General features: G+C 46.9%; 1 protein-coding gene across 1 annotated transcript; it reads left to right on the forward strand.

Moving 5' to 3' along the window:
- Positions 1-370: 370 nt before the first annotated feature.
- LOC113426901 (dicarboxylate carrier UCP2) lies at positions 371-10,089 on the forward strand. The gene is made up of 7 exons (XM_087965979.1): positions 371-566; positions 1,567-1,798; positions 4,745-4,952; positions 5,695-5,889; positions 7,459-7,560; positions 8,051-8,231; positions 9,083-10,089. The coding sequence occupies exons 2-7, from the start codon at positions 1,673-1,675 to the stop codon at positions 9,195-9,197; spliced, it is 927 nt and encodes a 308-aa protein (XP_087822105.1). The 5' UTR covers positions 371-566; positions 1,567-1,672; the 3' UTR covers positions 9,198-10,089.
- The last annotated feature ends 1,888 nt before the right edge of the window (positions 10,090-11,977 follow it).

Here is an 11,977-nt window from a genome sequence, read left to right on the forward strand (position 1 = left end):
GAGCTCCCACTACTTCTGAATAACACAATAATAACAGACTAAAAGATTTGGAAGGGACCTTGTAGGTCATCTAGTCCACCCCCATCCAAGCAGGAGGTCCTACACCATTTCTGACAAATGGCAGTCCAATCTCTTCTTGAATGCTTCCAGGGATGGAGCTACCACTACTTCTGAATAACACAATAATAACAGACTAAAAGATTTGGAAGGGACCTTATAGGTCATCTAGTCCAACCCCCTGCCCAAGTGGGAGACCCTATACCATTTCTGACAAATGGCAGTCCAATCTCTTCTTGAATCTGGAAAGTCGCCCTAATTCATCATCATTGATCATAACGAATAATCAATAATAGCCGTGCATTATATTCAGGTATTCTCCTTTATTCTTTTATTTCTGCAGGATAAATATTATGATTATTCGGTGTCCTTTTCCTGCTCTTCTTTCTATGATGGCACGTCGAGGGAGTTCGGCTGTATTTGTGTCGAATCAGTTTGACAAATGGGAAACCTTTAGAGAAGCTTGATCAAAACCGATCGATCGATTGGTCCTGGCATACTTGAATAAGGTAAATTCTGGTTTTTCGAGTCTTGAAAAGGTAACTTCTAAAGTGGCTTGGCACAGGGAGTACTTGACTTATGACCACAGACAGCTAAGCAATTATTGCACATTAATAAAATGTCAAACCCTCAGCCAAAGTTTACATCCTCAAGCTTAGCTTGTCAAATTGAGAGAAAAAAAATGGGACTTTTGTTTTTTTTTTAAAGCAAGGCATTGGTGAGTTTTAGCCCATTTTTTATTTTATTTTTTGTTTAAAAATAAATTTTATTGAATATAAACATTAAAAACAGTGAATGTGGTGTCTCTTCTTTGACATACATTTCTATCCAAACGGTCAACTTTGCCCTTCCTCCTTTCTGAGAAAATAATAAATAAAATGGGGTTGAAGCCCTGATGGGGACACCCGGAGTTTGCAAATTACAAAATTTACTTTGTAAAATGTTCTTGCCTTGGTCACTTCCTCAAAAGCAAGACCTTGCTGACTCATTTGGGCAGGGAAGAAATAACCCCTGAAGCATGGGTTTTTATTTATTTATATATATATTTGTCACATCATCTGTAACAAAGGTTGACTGGAGGCGGCTTTCACCAACCACTTCGGCCTTATAAAGGCGTTAAAACATAAAGATTTATCATCTTTGAATTCCTATGTTTAAAAACAACAGATACCAGATAATCAGAGTTGGAAGAGACCTTGTAGGTCATCTAGTCCAACCCCCCCCCCAAGCGGGAGACCTTACACCATTTCTGACAGGTGGCAGTCCAGTCTCTTCTTGAAAGCCTCCAGGGATGAAGCTCCCACAACTTCTGAAGGCAACTTCCATTCTATGGGTTGATTGTTCTCCCTGTCAGGAAATTCTTCCTTATTTCCAGGTTGAATCTCTCCTGGATCAGTTTCCATCCATTATTCCTTGTCTTGCCTTCCGGTGCCCAAACCAGCAGAATCCCACCCCTGATCAGACTTCAAACAATGAATTTTCTCCTCCTTTTTTCCCCTCCGTATACAGACAGAGCTCCTTCCTCCGGTCTTCTGTCTCTCCCGATCCTTTTGCTGGCTGCTTTTGAACCCTTCGCTCCATCGTCTCCGCCTGAAACCCTCCCGAGCCTCTCACCATGGTTGGATTCAAGCCCTCCGACGTCCCTCCAACGGCGACCGTCAAGTTCTTGGGTGCCGGGACGGCGGCCTGCATCGCCGACCTGATCACCTTCCCTCTGGACACGGCAAAAGTCCGGTTACAGGTGAGCGCCTGGTGATGCCTTCCACTGTTGGCTCTCCAAAGAGTGGAGTGGAGTAGAAGAAGGATGGATGGAGAAGAGAAGAAGGAGATAGGATAGGATAGGATAGGATAGGATAGGATAGGATAGGATAGGATAGGATAGGATAGGATAGGATAGGATAGGGGAAGCGTAGGGTGAAGGAGAGGAGGAGAGAGTGGGGAGGGAAGAATAGAGGAGAGGAGAGAGGGAAGGAGGGGAGAGGAGAGAGGAGAGGAGAGAGGGAAGGGAAGGAAAGGAGGGGAGAGTAAGACCTTAGTAAGACCACACCTAGAGTACTGCATCCAGTTTTGGTCACCACAATATAAAAAAGATGTTGAGACTCTAGAAAGAGTGCAGAGAAGAGCAACCAGGATGATTTTAGGGGACTGGAGGCTAAAACCTACGATGGACGGTTGCAGGAACTGGGCCTGGTTGGTCTAGGGAAGAGAAGGACCAGGGGAGACATGACAGCGGTCTTCCAGTATTTGAGGGGCTGCCACAGAGAGGAAGGGGTCAAGCTATTTTCTAAAGTGCCTGTAGGCCAGACAAGGGATAATGGATGGAAACTGAACAAGGAGAGATTTTTCAACCTGGAAATAAGGAGAAACTTTCTGACAGTGAGAACAATCAACCCATAGAACAGAAGTTGCCTTCAGAAGTTGTGGGAGCTTCATCACTTGAGACTTTCAAGAAGAGACTGGACTGCCATTTGTCAGAAATGGTGTAGGGACTCCTGCTTGAGCAGAGGGTTGGACTAGATGACCTACAAGGTCCCTTCCAACTCTGATTATCTGTAATCTGAGAGAGAGAAGGGAAGGAGGGGAGAGGAGAGGAGAGAGGGAAGGGAAGGATTGGGAAGAAGAGAGTAGAGTAGGGGGGAGGAGAGGGAAGGGAAGGAGGAGAGAAGGGAAGAATAGGGGAGAGGAGAGAGAAGGAAGGATAGGGAAGAAGAGAGTAATATAGGGGAGAGAGGAGAGAAGAGAGGGAAGGGAAGGAGAGGAGAGGAGAGAGGGAGAGAAGGAAAGGATAGGGAAGAGGAGAGTAGAATAGGGAGAAGAGGAGAGTAGAAAAACAAAGGAAGGAAAACATAAGCTCTCACTGTACATACAAGCAACAAGTGATAAATCATGATCATAATCATGAAATGCATTAATCATAATTGGTGATAGGGTACCAAATAAGCAATCCACATAAATCATACCAGGATACTAAATAAAACAATATAAACCATAAGATACAAGCCACAAAATTAGAGCCATTAGAAGCTAAGGAAATAGGTAATAGGAAAGACAAGAAGGATAATACAGAAGTAATACAGCCCTACTCGGTGGTTTGACAGTGTTGGGGGAATTAGTTGTTTAGCCGAGTGATGGCATTTGCTAGAAGCCAGGATTAACCTCAGGGGCCAACTAGGTTTGGCCTCCTCCAAACATCTTCAGGAGGCATCAGGTGGGAGAAGGCTTAAAGCTAGCTGGGAAATTCTTGGATCAGGTCATGTCAGTGGCAGACCATCATGGTGTCTTACGAATGGCTAAAGTTGGTAACTTTATGGTTTGCCAGACCTCCAGGTAGTCCTTGAGTTATGACCATCATTGAACCTAACGTTTCTGTGGCTAAGTAAAATATTCGCTAAGTAAGTTTTGCCCCATTTTAGGACCTTTCTCGGCTCCGTTGTTAAGGTGAATCCCTGCAGTGTCAGGATTCCGGCAGTTGCCCTCATTAAATTCGGGAGCCTCAAGCCAAGCTTCAAAAACTTCGAGGGATTTATGAGGAGCGAACTTGTCAGCACGACCTGGAGGAAGCTGATTCTGAGACACCGTGATTCACTATCACCTATCACCCCTTTTCACCCTTCTGGGTGGATCCTAATTCATATTCTCCAATGAGACACATTCATAGCCAAGAGTCCTCAATCACATTCTCCAATGAGAGATTTGCAAGGCAGAAATATTCCAGTAGCTGAGTTATCATCTTTGCAAGATACGAATGGAATGCACTTTCGGTTCCAAACCGCTGCAGCGCTCTTTCAAGTTTCTTTCCACCGCCCTTTCTGTTCACGGCAACTCTAAAACAGGCACAGTTAAGTTACTAACACGGTTGTGAAGTGAATCCGGCTTCTTCCCCTGGAGTTTGCTGGTTAGAAGGTCGCAAAAGGGGAACACGTGAGCCCCTGGTCCTTACTTGAGGACTCCTCCTCCTCTGGTTGAGAAGGTTGCTAGTTGGACACTCCTGTCCGCAAAGGGATCAAGATTGAGAAATTAGCCCCAAATCTCAATCTTGTGGCCCTTTGAGAAACCACACCTAATTACAGTTTTTCATTTTCTTAAAGGTACAGTTTTAAAATGTTTATCCTGGTTTATATATTTCTAACCCAAATACCTGTTAGGTGACTTATATTCCTAACATCCTCCTTTATGTCTTATGGGAGGGGTAATCATCTCCTAGCCTTAGCTCCTTTTGTCTCAGCTGCTCTTCTAGCAGCTCTGTGCGTACGCACACTGAGAACAGGCTCCCGCTGCTCCTCTGCCTCGCTGCTGCCAGACTCCAGAGGCTCCGGAGGCTCCGGAGTCAGCACACAATTCTCAGATGGTCCTGGCTCCATCTTTGCATCGGATGTAGGAACCTCGTCCGAGTCCTCTCCAGACCCCCGGACTGGTCCCTGTTCTTCCCCACTGTCCGTTTCCGCTGCCGTCTGCACAGGCTGCGGACCACAACAACTTGGATTAAATCCACTTTGGGGCACCCGTTGTCCTTCACACGTCAGGGGTGCTCCATTCACCTGAGGTTTTCAAGAAAAGATTGGAGAACTGTTTTGTCTACCACAGGGGTGGGATTCTCCTGCTTGATCAGGGGGCTGGACTAGAAGACCTCCAAGGTTCCTCGCAACCCTCTAGTCTTATCCTTCCTCCATTTCTCTCTCTTGTTCAGATCCAAGGAGAGAAGAAATCCCACGTCGCCCCCAAAACAGCACAGTACAGGGGGGTCTTTGGCACCATGGCCACGATGGTGAAGAACGAGGGTCCCAAGAGCCTCTACAACGGGTTGGTGGCCGGTCTCCAGCGCCAGATGAGCTTTGCCTCGGTCCGGATCGGCCTCTACGACTCGGTGAAACACTTCTACACCAAAGGCTCGGAGCGTAAGTTGGCACCGGGCCCCAGAAGCCCGGTGGGGCAGGCAGGTTTCCCTCCCAAGTCCAGTTTGGGAAGGCAAGTAGTTCTTGACGTACAACTACAATGGAGCATAAAATAGAAGGTTGAAAAGCGAGAGTGTTGTTCAGGGAGTTTGGTCTCATTTTACGACCTTTTTGCTGTTAAGTGAACCACCACAATTGTTAAGTGAATCTGGCTTCCCCATTGACTTAGCAAGTAGCTCTTGTCTCACAACTACAAATTGAGCACAAAAAGTAAGGTTGATAAATGAGACTATGGTCAAGTGAGTTTGGTCTTGTTTTACGACATTTTTGCCATCGTTGTTAAGTGAATCACCGCAATTGTTAAGTGAATCTGGCTTCCCCATTGACTTTGCCAGTCAGAAGGTCACAAAAAGGGTTTACCTGACCCCTGGGACATTGCAACCGTCATAAATACAAGTCAGTTGCCGAGTGTCCGAATTTTGATCATGTGACTCTGGGGATGCTATGGTGGTCGTAAGTGTGAGAAAAGGTCACCAGCCCCCTTTTTTTCACTGCCACTGTCACTTCAAATGGCCGCTAAATGAACTGTCGTAAGTTGAGGGCTTCCTGTAGTAAAATTTGGCCAGGGTATTCTTCCGTTCTCAGTCTTCCTTGCTGGAACAATGGGTTCATTTCTGGTTTAACGGTGCTACTGGGCTGCTAGTGAATTGCTCTCTCTCTCTCGCTCTCTTCCTGACTTTGGCAGATGCCGGCGTGGGTAGCCGGCTCCTTGCCGGTTGCACCACAGGGGCGATGGCGGTGATGGTGGCCCAGCCCACGGACGTGGTCAAAGTGCGATTCCAGGCCCAGATCCGGACAGATGCTGGCCGGCGCTACCAAGGCACTTTGCATGCCTACAAGACCATTGCCAAGGAAGAAGGGGTCCGGGGCTTGTGGAAAGGTGAGTGAGGGGCAAAGACCAGGACCTTCCCCCGGCCTTATACCAGGAACTCCCGCCCCAATCTTGTGTAAGCCATCTCCATTTGGGGCTCAAATTGTTCTGAGCAAAGCTTCCTGAGACCGTAATTAATCACATCTTTAGTCCAAACACTCTTGTTTTATTTCAACGCTGGGAATTATGTTCATTCCCAGCCCTAATGAGTCCCAAATAGTTCCTCGAGATAAGCACCTACCTTTCTCTCCTTTGAATTGCTGCCAACAACTAAAGGGCCAAATTAACTGGAAAGAGCCAACCGAAGTACAAAGTCCACACAGAGCTTCAAGGTTTAATCCGAACAGAGTGAACAGCGTTGCTTCCTGCAAAGGCTCCTGTCCCTTTGCTCCTCCTCTATGTCCTACGGGAGGGCCCAATCACCTCCCAGCCTTACTCCCGAGTCGCCCCTTTTGTCTTAACTGTTCTTGCCTTCTGGCAGCTCTGAGGAAGCGCGCACTGGGAACAGGCTCCCACTGTTCCTCTGCCTCACTGCTGTCAGATTCTGAAGGCTCCGGAGTCAGCACATAACTCCCAGATGGCCCTGGCCCCATCCCTGCATCGGATGCGACACCCTCCTCCAAGTGGCCTCAGTGACCCTCTCAAAGGATGCAAATGACCAGTTCTGTCTGCAAGGAGTATCAATCCTTCCCTTCCCCACCTTCCAGTCAGAGCTGAGGAAGCTTCTTGGATGAGAAGCAACATTTCTTCAAAAGAAAAAAACCCAGAAAAGTCCAGTTGCCTCCTGAAAAAAACAAAACAAAACACTTTTGGGACAATTGTGACCTGAATGATGGGGAAATCTCTACAGACTTTGAGCCATTGACCGAACACTCTGCACATGGCCTGTTGAATCTCTGCAAGGAAGGATGCCGCCTTCCTCTTTTTTCACAACCTCTGTCATGCCCTTGTTGGAGTCCGACTCTGACGGGGAGATTGAGCAGCTGACAGGGAGTGGGAGTGTGGCTCCGGTGGCTGTGGAAGAAACGGGGGAAGGGCACAGGCCGGCTGGGCATTCAGAGGCTATCCACTCTTCATCCTAGGGCACGCAGGGAGGAACGGAGAAGGGAGCAACATGGCTTACGGGAGAAGAAAAGGCCCTGATCCCTTTCATTAGTTGCAGCTGGGAGAACAGAATATAAGAAGGGCGTTTGCACACAGCTCCTTGCTGGAAGCAAAGCGTGCATTATCTGTGTGGAGGCTTATCTGGGTTTTGGCTTCCTCCCAACTGTGGGTGCTGCGTTATCCTTTGAAAGTCTGCAATTTATCATCCTGGCCTGTCGTGTTAATGACTGCAGTGTGGTTTGTGTTTTTTTTTAAAAAAAATTTCTAATTATCTTTACTTTGGGTCCGGACTGCATTTCTTTCCTTCGTAGACTGTTTTTGGAAGAGTTTGATCTCCAGCTGAGGATAATTGGACATTTGGGCCTAGTTGGAGGCATTAAAGGGAATTTATTCTACTTTGGTGACTGTTATTTTTGTGTCACATCCCTTTGGGTCATCACAACCCCCCCTTTTTTTTTCCTCTCACACAATTAGGGACGCTGCCCAACGTATCCCGAAACGCCATTGTGAATTGTGCCGAACTGGTGACCTATGACATCATCAAAGATTCCCTCCTCAAATCCCGTCTCATGACAGGTGAGAAAGATAGACTGCACTGAGCTGGCGCCGTGCTGTTCTTTTCGTGGGAATGCAGCTGGAAAGGAGGGCGGGGGTGCATGTGCACAGGTAGTCCTCGATCTACAGCCGTTCATTCAGCGTCCGTTGGAAGTTAGAACGGCACCGGAAAAACGGACGTCCAACTGGTCCTCGCACTTGTGACCGTGGTCACGCTTCCCGGGGGGGAGTCACATGATCAAAATTCAGCCGCTTGGCAAGTGGCTCGTATTTATGACGGTCGCAGTGTCCCTGTGGTTTTGGGACCTCCTGACCAGCAATGGGGGGAAGTCAGATTCACCGAATAACCTTTTAAACTAATTTTACCACAGCAGGGATTTGGCTTAACGACGGGGGCAAAAAGGTCGTAAAAATGTAGTGAAACTCACTTAACGATGGAAATTCAGCGCATCGGGAGGGCCGTTTATATCCCAGTCATGTGCTCCGGCCCTCTTTGTGTCCCTTCCTGCAGACGACATCCCCTGCCACTTCCTCTCCGCCTTCGGGGCCGGCTTCTGCACCACCGTCATAGCCTCTCCAGTTGACGTGGTGAAAACCAGGTACATGAACTCTCCTCCCGGCCAGTACAGGAACGCTGGAGGATGCGCCCTCAGGATGCTCCGGGATGAAGGACCTCTGTCTTTCTACAAGGGGTGAGTCAGCTGCCGTCTCGGGGCTTTGAACTCAGCAAGAGTTCCCCATTCTTCGCTCTGGATGTTATCCAAGTTATATTTAAGACTAGCTCGATGCCCGTTCTTCGCTACGAAACTCTGTGGTTGGGCTTAGTTTTTGGGAGGAAAATAAGGGAGGAAAAAATTCTGCCTCTGCCTACCAGCATCCATCGGTATCCATCTGGCTAGCGTCCTGTCAGTGTGTGAGAGAGTTGAGGGCTGTTTGGAAACTGAAGCAGTATTTGCTGTGTGAGCAAGAAGGAGACAGCAAGGAGCCTGGGCGTGGCTTAGCTCAACTGTTCTGTACTAAAGCTGCTTGGTGCTCTGAAACTGAAACTGAAATTCTTCTCCTCTGCTCGTGTTTTGCATTAGGAGCACATTTCCTTTCAGGTGGGGAGGGGGAGTAGAACTCCTTAGCATCAGAGCGTGTTAATAACAACAATAATAATAATATAGGAAATACTCTCAATGCTCTGATGGTCGTTTCGAAAAATCCTTTCTTAGTGAGCCCCTAGAAGCCAAGAGGAACATATGGGCCAAATTTCAAGTTTGTAGGCTTTACAGTTCTGGAGATTTTGTGATGATGCGTGAGGGGTATTTCGCTTATATATATATATATTTTTAACCAGGGGGTGGTAGCAATTAATTTGATGAATTTGGCAGGTATCTCTCTATTCCATTTTTTTAATTTCATTTCCCAGAACACTGTTAAAATGGGAGAGAAATTGGCTGGCTGGGGGATTCTGGGAGTTGAAATCCACCCGCCGTCTTAAATCATCGTACTCATTTCCCTGAGCAAATATTTTCCTTTTTCCCCCCCCCCTCCCGCGTAGCTTTACACCCTCCTTCCTTCGGCTGGGATCCTGGAACGTGGTGATGTTTGTGACTTACGAACAGCTGAAGCGTGCACTGATGGCTGCTCGGGCATCGTGGGGGACGCCATCCTGAGCCGACCGGCGAGGCACAGTTTAAACGTTTGCTCCCATCCTATCAGTCTGTTTTCCTCCGTTTTCTGCTCGTTTCTAAAACTCCGTGGATTTCCCCGTTTTAAAATGTTAGAATGGTTTTAATTTTTACACGTCTCGGCCTGGCTATAGCTGCTGATTCAGGATCTGCAGATATTCCTGCTGTCTTTTTCTTTTTTTTTTTAAAGTAATTTATCTTTGCTGGACCACAGTCCAATCCTCCATTTTTAATTCCTGCTATTTGGAAGAGGATGTTGTTGTTTTTTTAAACACGCTGGAGTATTGAGTACCGCTTATCTTACACAACGTTACCTGAAGCCTGTCTTACTTCCCTCCTAACCTGCTTGCACACCCCTCTTAAACACAAAGGGGATGAATTTTATTCCACTGTCTTGCACCCTCGACTTCAAGCCGTCCTCAAAGGCCATCCCATTAATTGTAAATTTAATGTTCCCCTTTTTGCCAAATTGGGAAAGAAGCAACTTTCCCGAGCCGGCTGGAATCCTAGATGTCTTTTTTTTTTTTTTTAAATGGCAACCTTCTCCAAATTGCTGGCATTTGGGGGAAGGGGCTGCAGTGGGTTCGAGACCCTCTCCTGCTTGGCTTGTAAGCACCTTACTCGCATTACAAAGCCCGAGAATTTGCTGAGAAGCTCGAATCCAGATTTTCCGCACGTTTAAAAACTATCGTCCTTTGGCTGCAAATTTGGCGAAGAAAGAAAAATGGCACTTAAAAAAAGCTTTTTTTCCGTTAGGCGAGCCTGCTGTGAAATTATTTATGATGTTGCGTTGATTTTTTTAAAGCAAAAGAAAAAAAAACGCACGCTACGAATGTCACATCTTTTTCTTTTTTTTAAATAAAGCTCAAGCAGAAAAGCATCTGGTTTTGTTGTCTGTCATCGTCTCTTAGAGCAGAAGCCAATCTGGGTTTTGTGTGTGTGTGTGTGTGTGTGTCGGTGTGGGTGTGACACAATTTTGTTCCTTGTTGTGACCTTTCTTGTGGCGTCTGTGAGGTAAAGAGATGGTTTCATGGCCTTGGCCAAGTTTGCAAGATGTGGCTGCTACCGGTAGTCCTCAACTTACAACCCTAGTGGAGCCTTTTGCCGTTAAGCGAGACCTTTGCTAAGTGAGTTTTTGCCCTGTTTTATAACTTACTAGCCGATAACCAGACGTTGCCCAGGTATTTATTATTTATCCTAATCCTGTATTAGACAGGAAAAGCCTCTGTTTCGGCAATCCGGAATAACGCAATTTCTAATGTTGGGTTTTTCCCCCCACGTTACCAGAGAGATTCCCCTTGTGGAGTAATGTGAAGCCGTTACCATGGCAACTCCACAGCGCTGTACAGTAGAAGCCATTTGAAGGCAGTACGGTAGAAGCCATTTGAAGGCACAATAGGCTGTATCTTAAGAACACACACCCCCGAGGGGTGTTAAGAGGTGTCTTACCCCCGTAGTATTTGTTTCCAAGAGGGTAAGTAATCTGTGTACCAAGTTTGGTTGAAATTGCTTGAGGCGTTCCAGATTTATGCTGGAACACATACATACATACATACATACATACATACATACATACATACATACATACATACAATACATAAAGAAGAAGATAGAAGAAAAGGAAGAGGAGGAGGAAGGAAGAATGGAGGAGGAGGAGGAGGAGAAGAAAGAGGGGGAGGAGGAAGGAGGGGGAGGGGGAGGAAGAGAAGAAGAGGAAGGGGAGGAGGAAGAGGAAGAGGAAGAGGAGGAGATCTTGCAGGAGTTGTTAAGGGAATCCCTGCAGTGGTTAATAATGTGGTTGTTAAGTAAATCCGGCTTCCCTGTTGACTTTACTCATCAGAAGGTCATAAACGAGGATCACATGACCCCCCTGGGATGCTACCACCATCATAAGTACATGCCAGTTGCCAAGCATCTGGATTTCGATCACGTGACCATGGGGGGGAACGCTGCAACTTTTCACACTTTTCACAAGTGTGAAAAGCGGTCATAAGTTTGCTTTTTCGGCGCTGTTCGTCACTTGGGAGCAGTTGCTTGACAAACGGTGGCTAAGTCTGTAGTTGGGACACCTAGGAGAAAGCGATTGGTAGGCAGCCTCCCTGCCTTTATCTGGCAAATGGCATGAAGTCACTGGGAGTGAGCTGGTCTAAAAGGAAATTTTGTCCTCCTTCGTTGGGTTGGGGGGATTTTTTTTGGGGGGGGGGGGAGAACCACAAACACATTCACAAGTACTACATTCTTGGGACCCTAGCCTATAAAATTAGTCTTGCTAACACTGCAGGAGAACGGGGTGTGTGTGTGTGTGTGTGTCTCTTCTACGCCCCCTTTTGAGGTCCTTTCAAAGTCACCTTGGGAATTGGAGCATCTGACAAAGTCAAGTCAGAATCAAAATAGAGCCGGAAGGGACCTTGGAGGTCTTCTAGTCCAGCCCCCTGCTGAAGCAGGAAACCATATGCCATTTAAGGCAGGGGGCAGTGCTGTCTCTTCTTAAGAACCTCCAGTGATGAAACAGCCACAACTTCTGGTGGCAAGCTGTAATTCTCCTCACGGTTAGGAAATTCCTCCTTAATTCTAGGTTGCTTCTCTCCTCGATTAGTTTCCATCAGTTGCTTCTTTTCCTGCCCTCAGGTGCTTTGGAGAATAGCTTGACTGCCTCTTCTTTAGGGCAGCCCCTCAAATACTGGGATATTGCTGTCATGTCCTCCCTGGTCCTTCTTTTCATTAAACGAGACCTACCCTATATAAAGGGAATACCGGAAGAGGAC

This window comes from Notechis scutatus, chromosome 5, assembly GCF_049901735.1.
Source record: "Notechis scutatus isolate UNSWTSFEM ecotype Mainland chromosome 5, rNotScu1.2, whole genome shotgun sequence".
Lineage (NCBI taxonomy): Eukaryota > Metazoa > Chordata > Lepidosauria > Squamata > Elapidae > Notechis > Notechis scutatus.

What these genes read in the sequence shown, in the direction of transcription:
- LOC113426901 (XM_087965979.1), top strand. Translation starts at nt 1,673, where the DNA reads ATGGTTGGATTCAAGCCCTCCGACGTCCCTCCAACGGCGACCGTCAAG. An exon ending in CTACACCAAAGGCTCGGAGC is followed by an intron (nt 4,953 to 5,694) that starts GTAAGTTGGCAC and finishes TGACTTTGGCAG; the next exon opens with ATGCCGGCGTGGGTAGCCGG. An exon ending in CCTCTGTCTTTCTACAAGGG is followed by an intron (nt 8,232 to 9,082) that starts GTGAGTCAGCTG and finishes CCTCCCGCGTAG; the next exon opens with CTTTACACCCTCCTTCCTTC.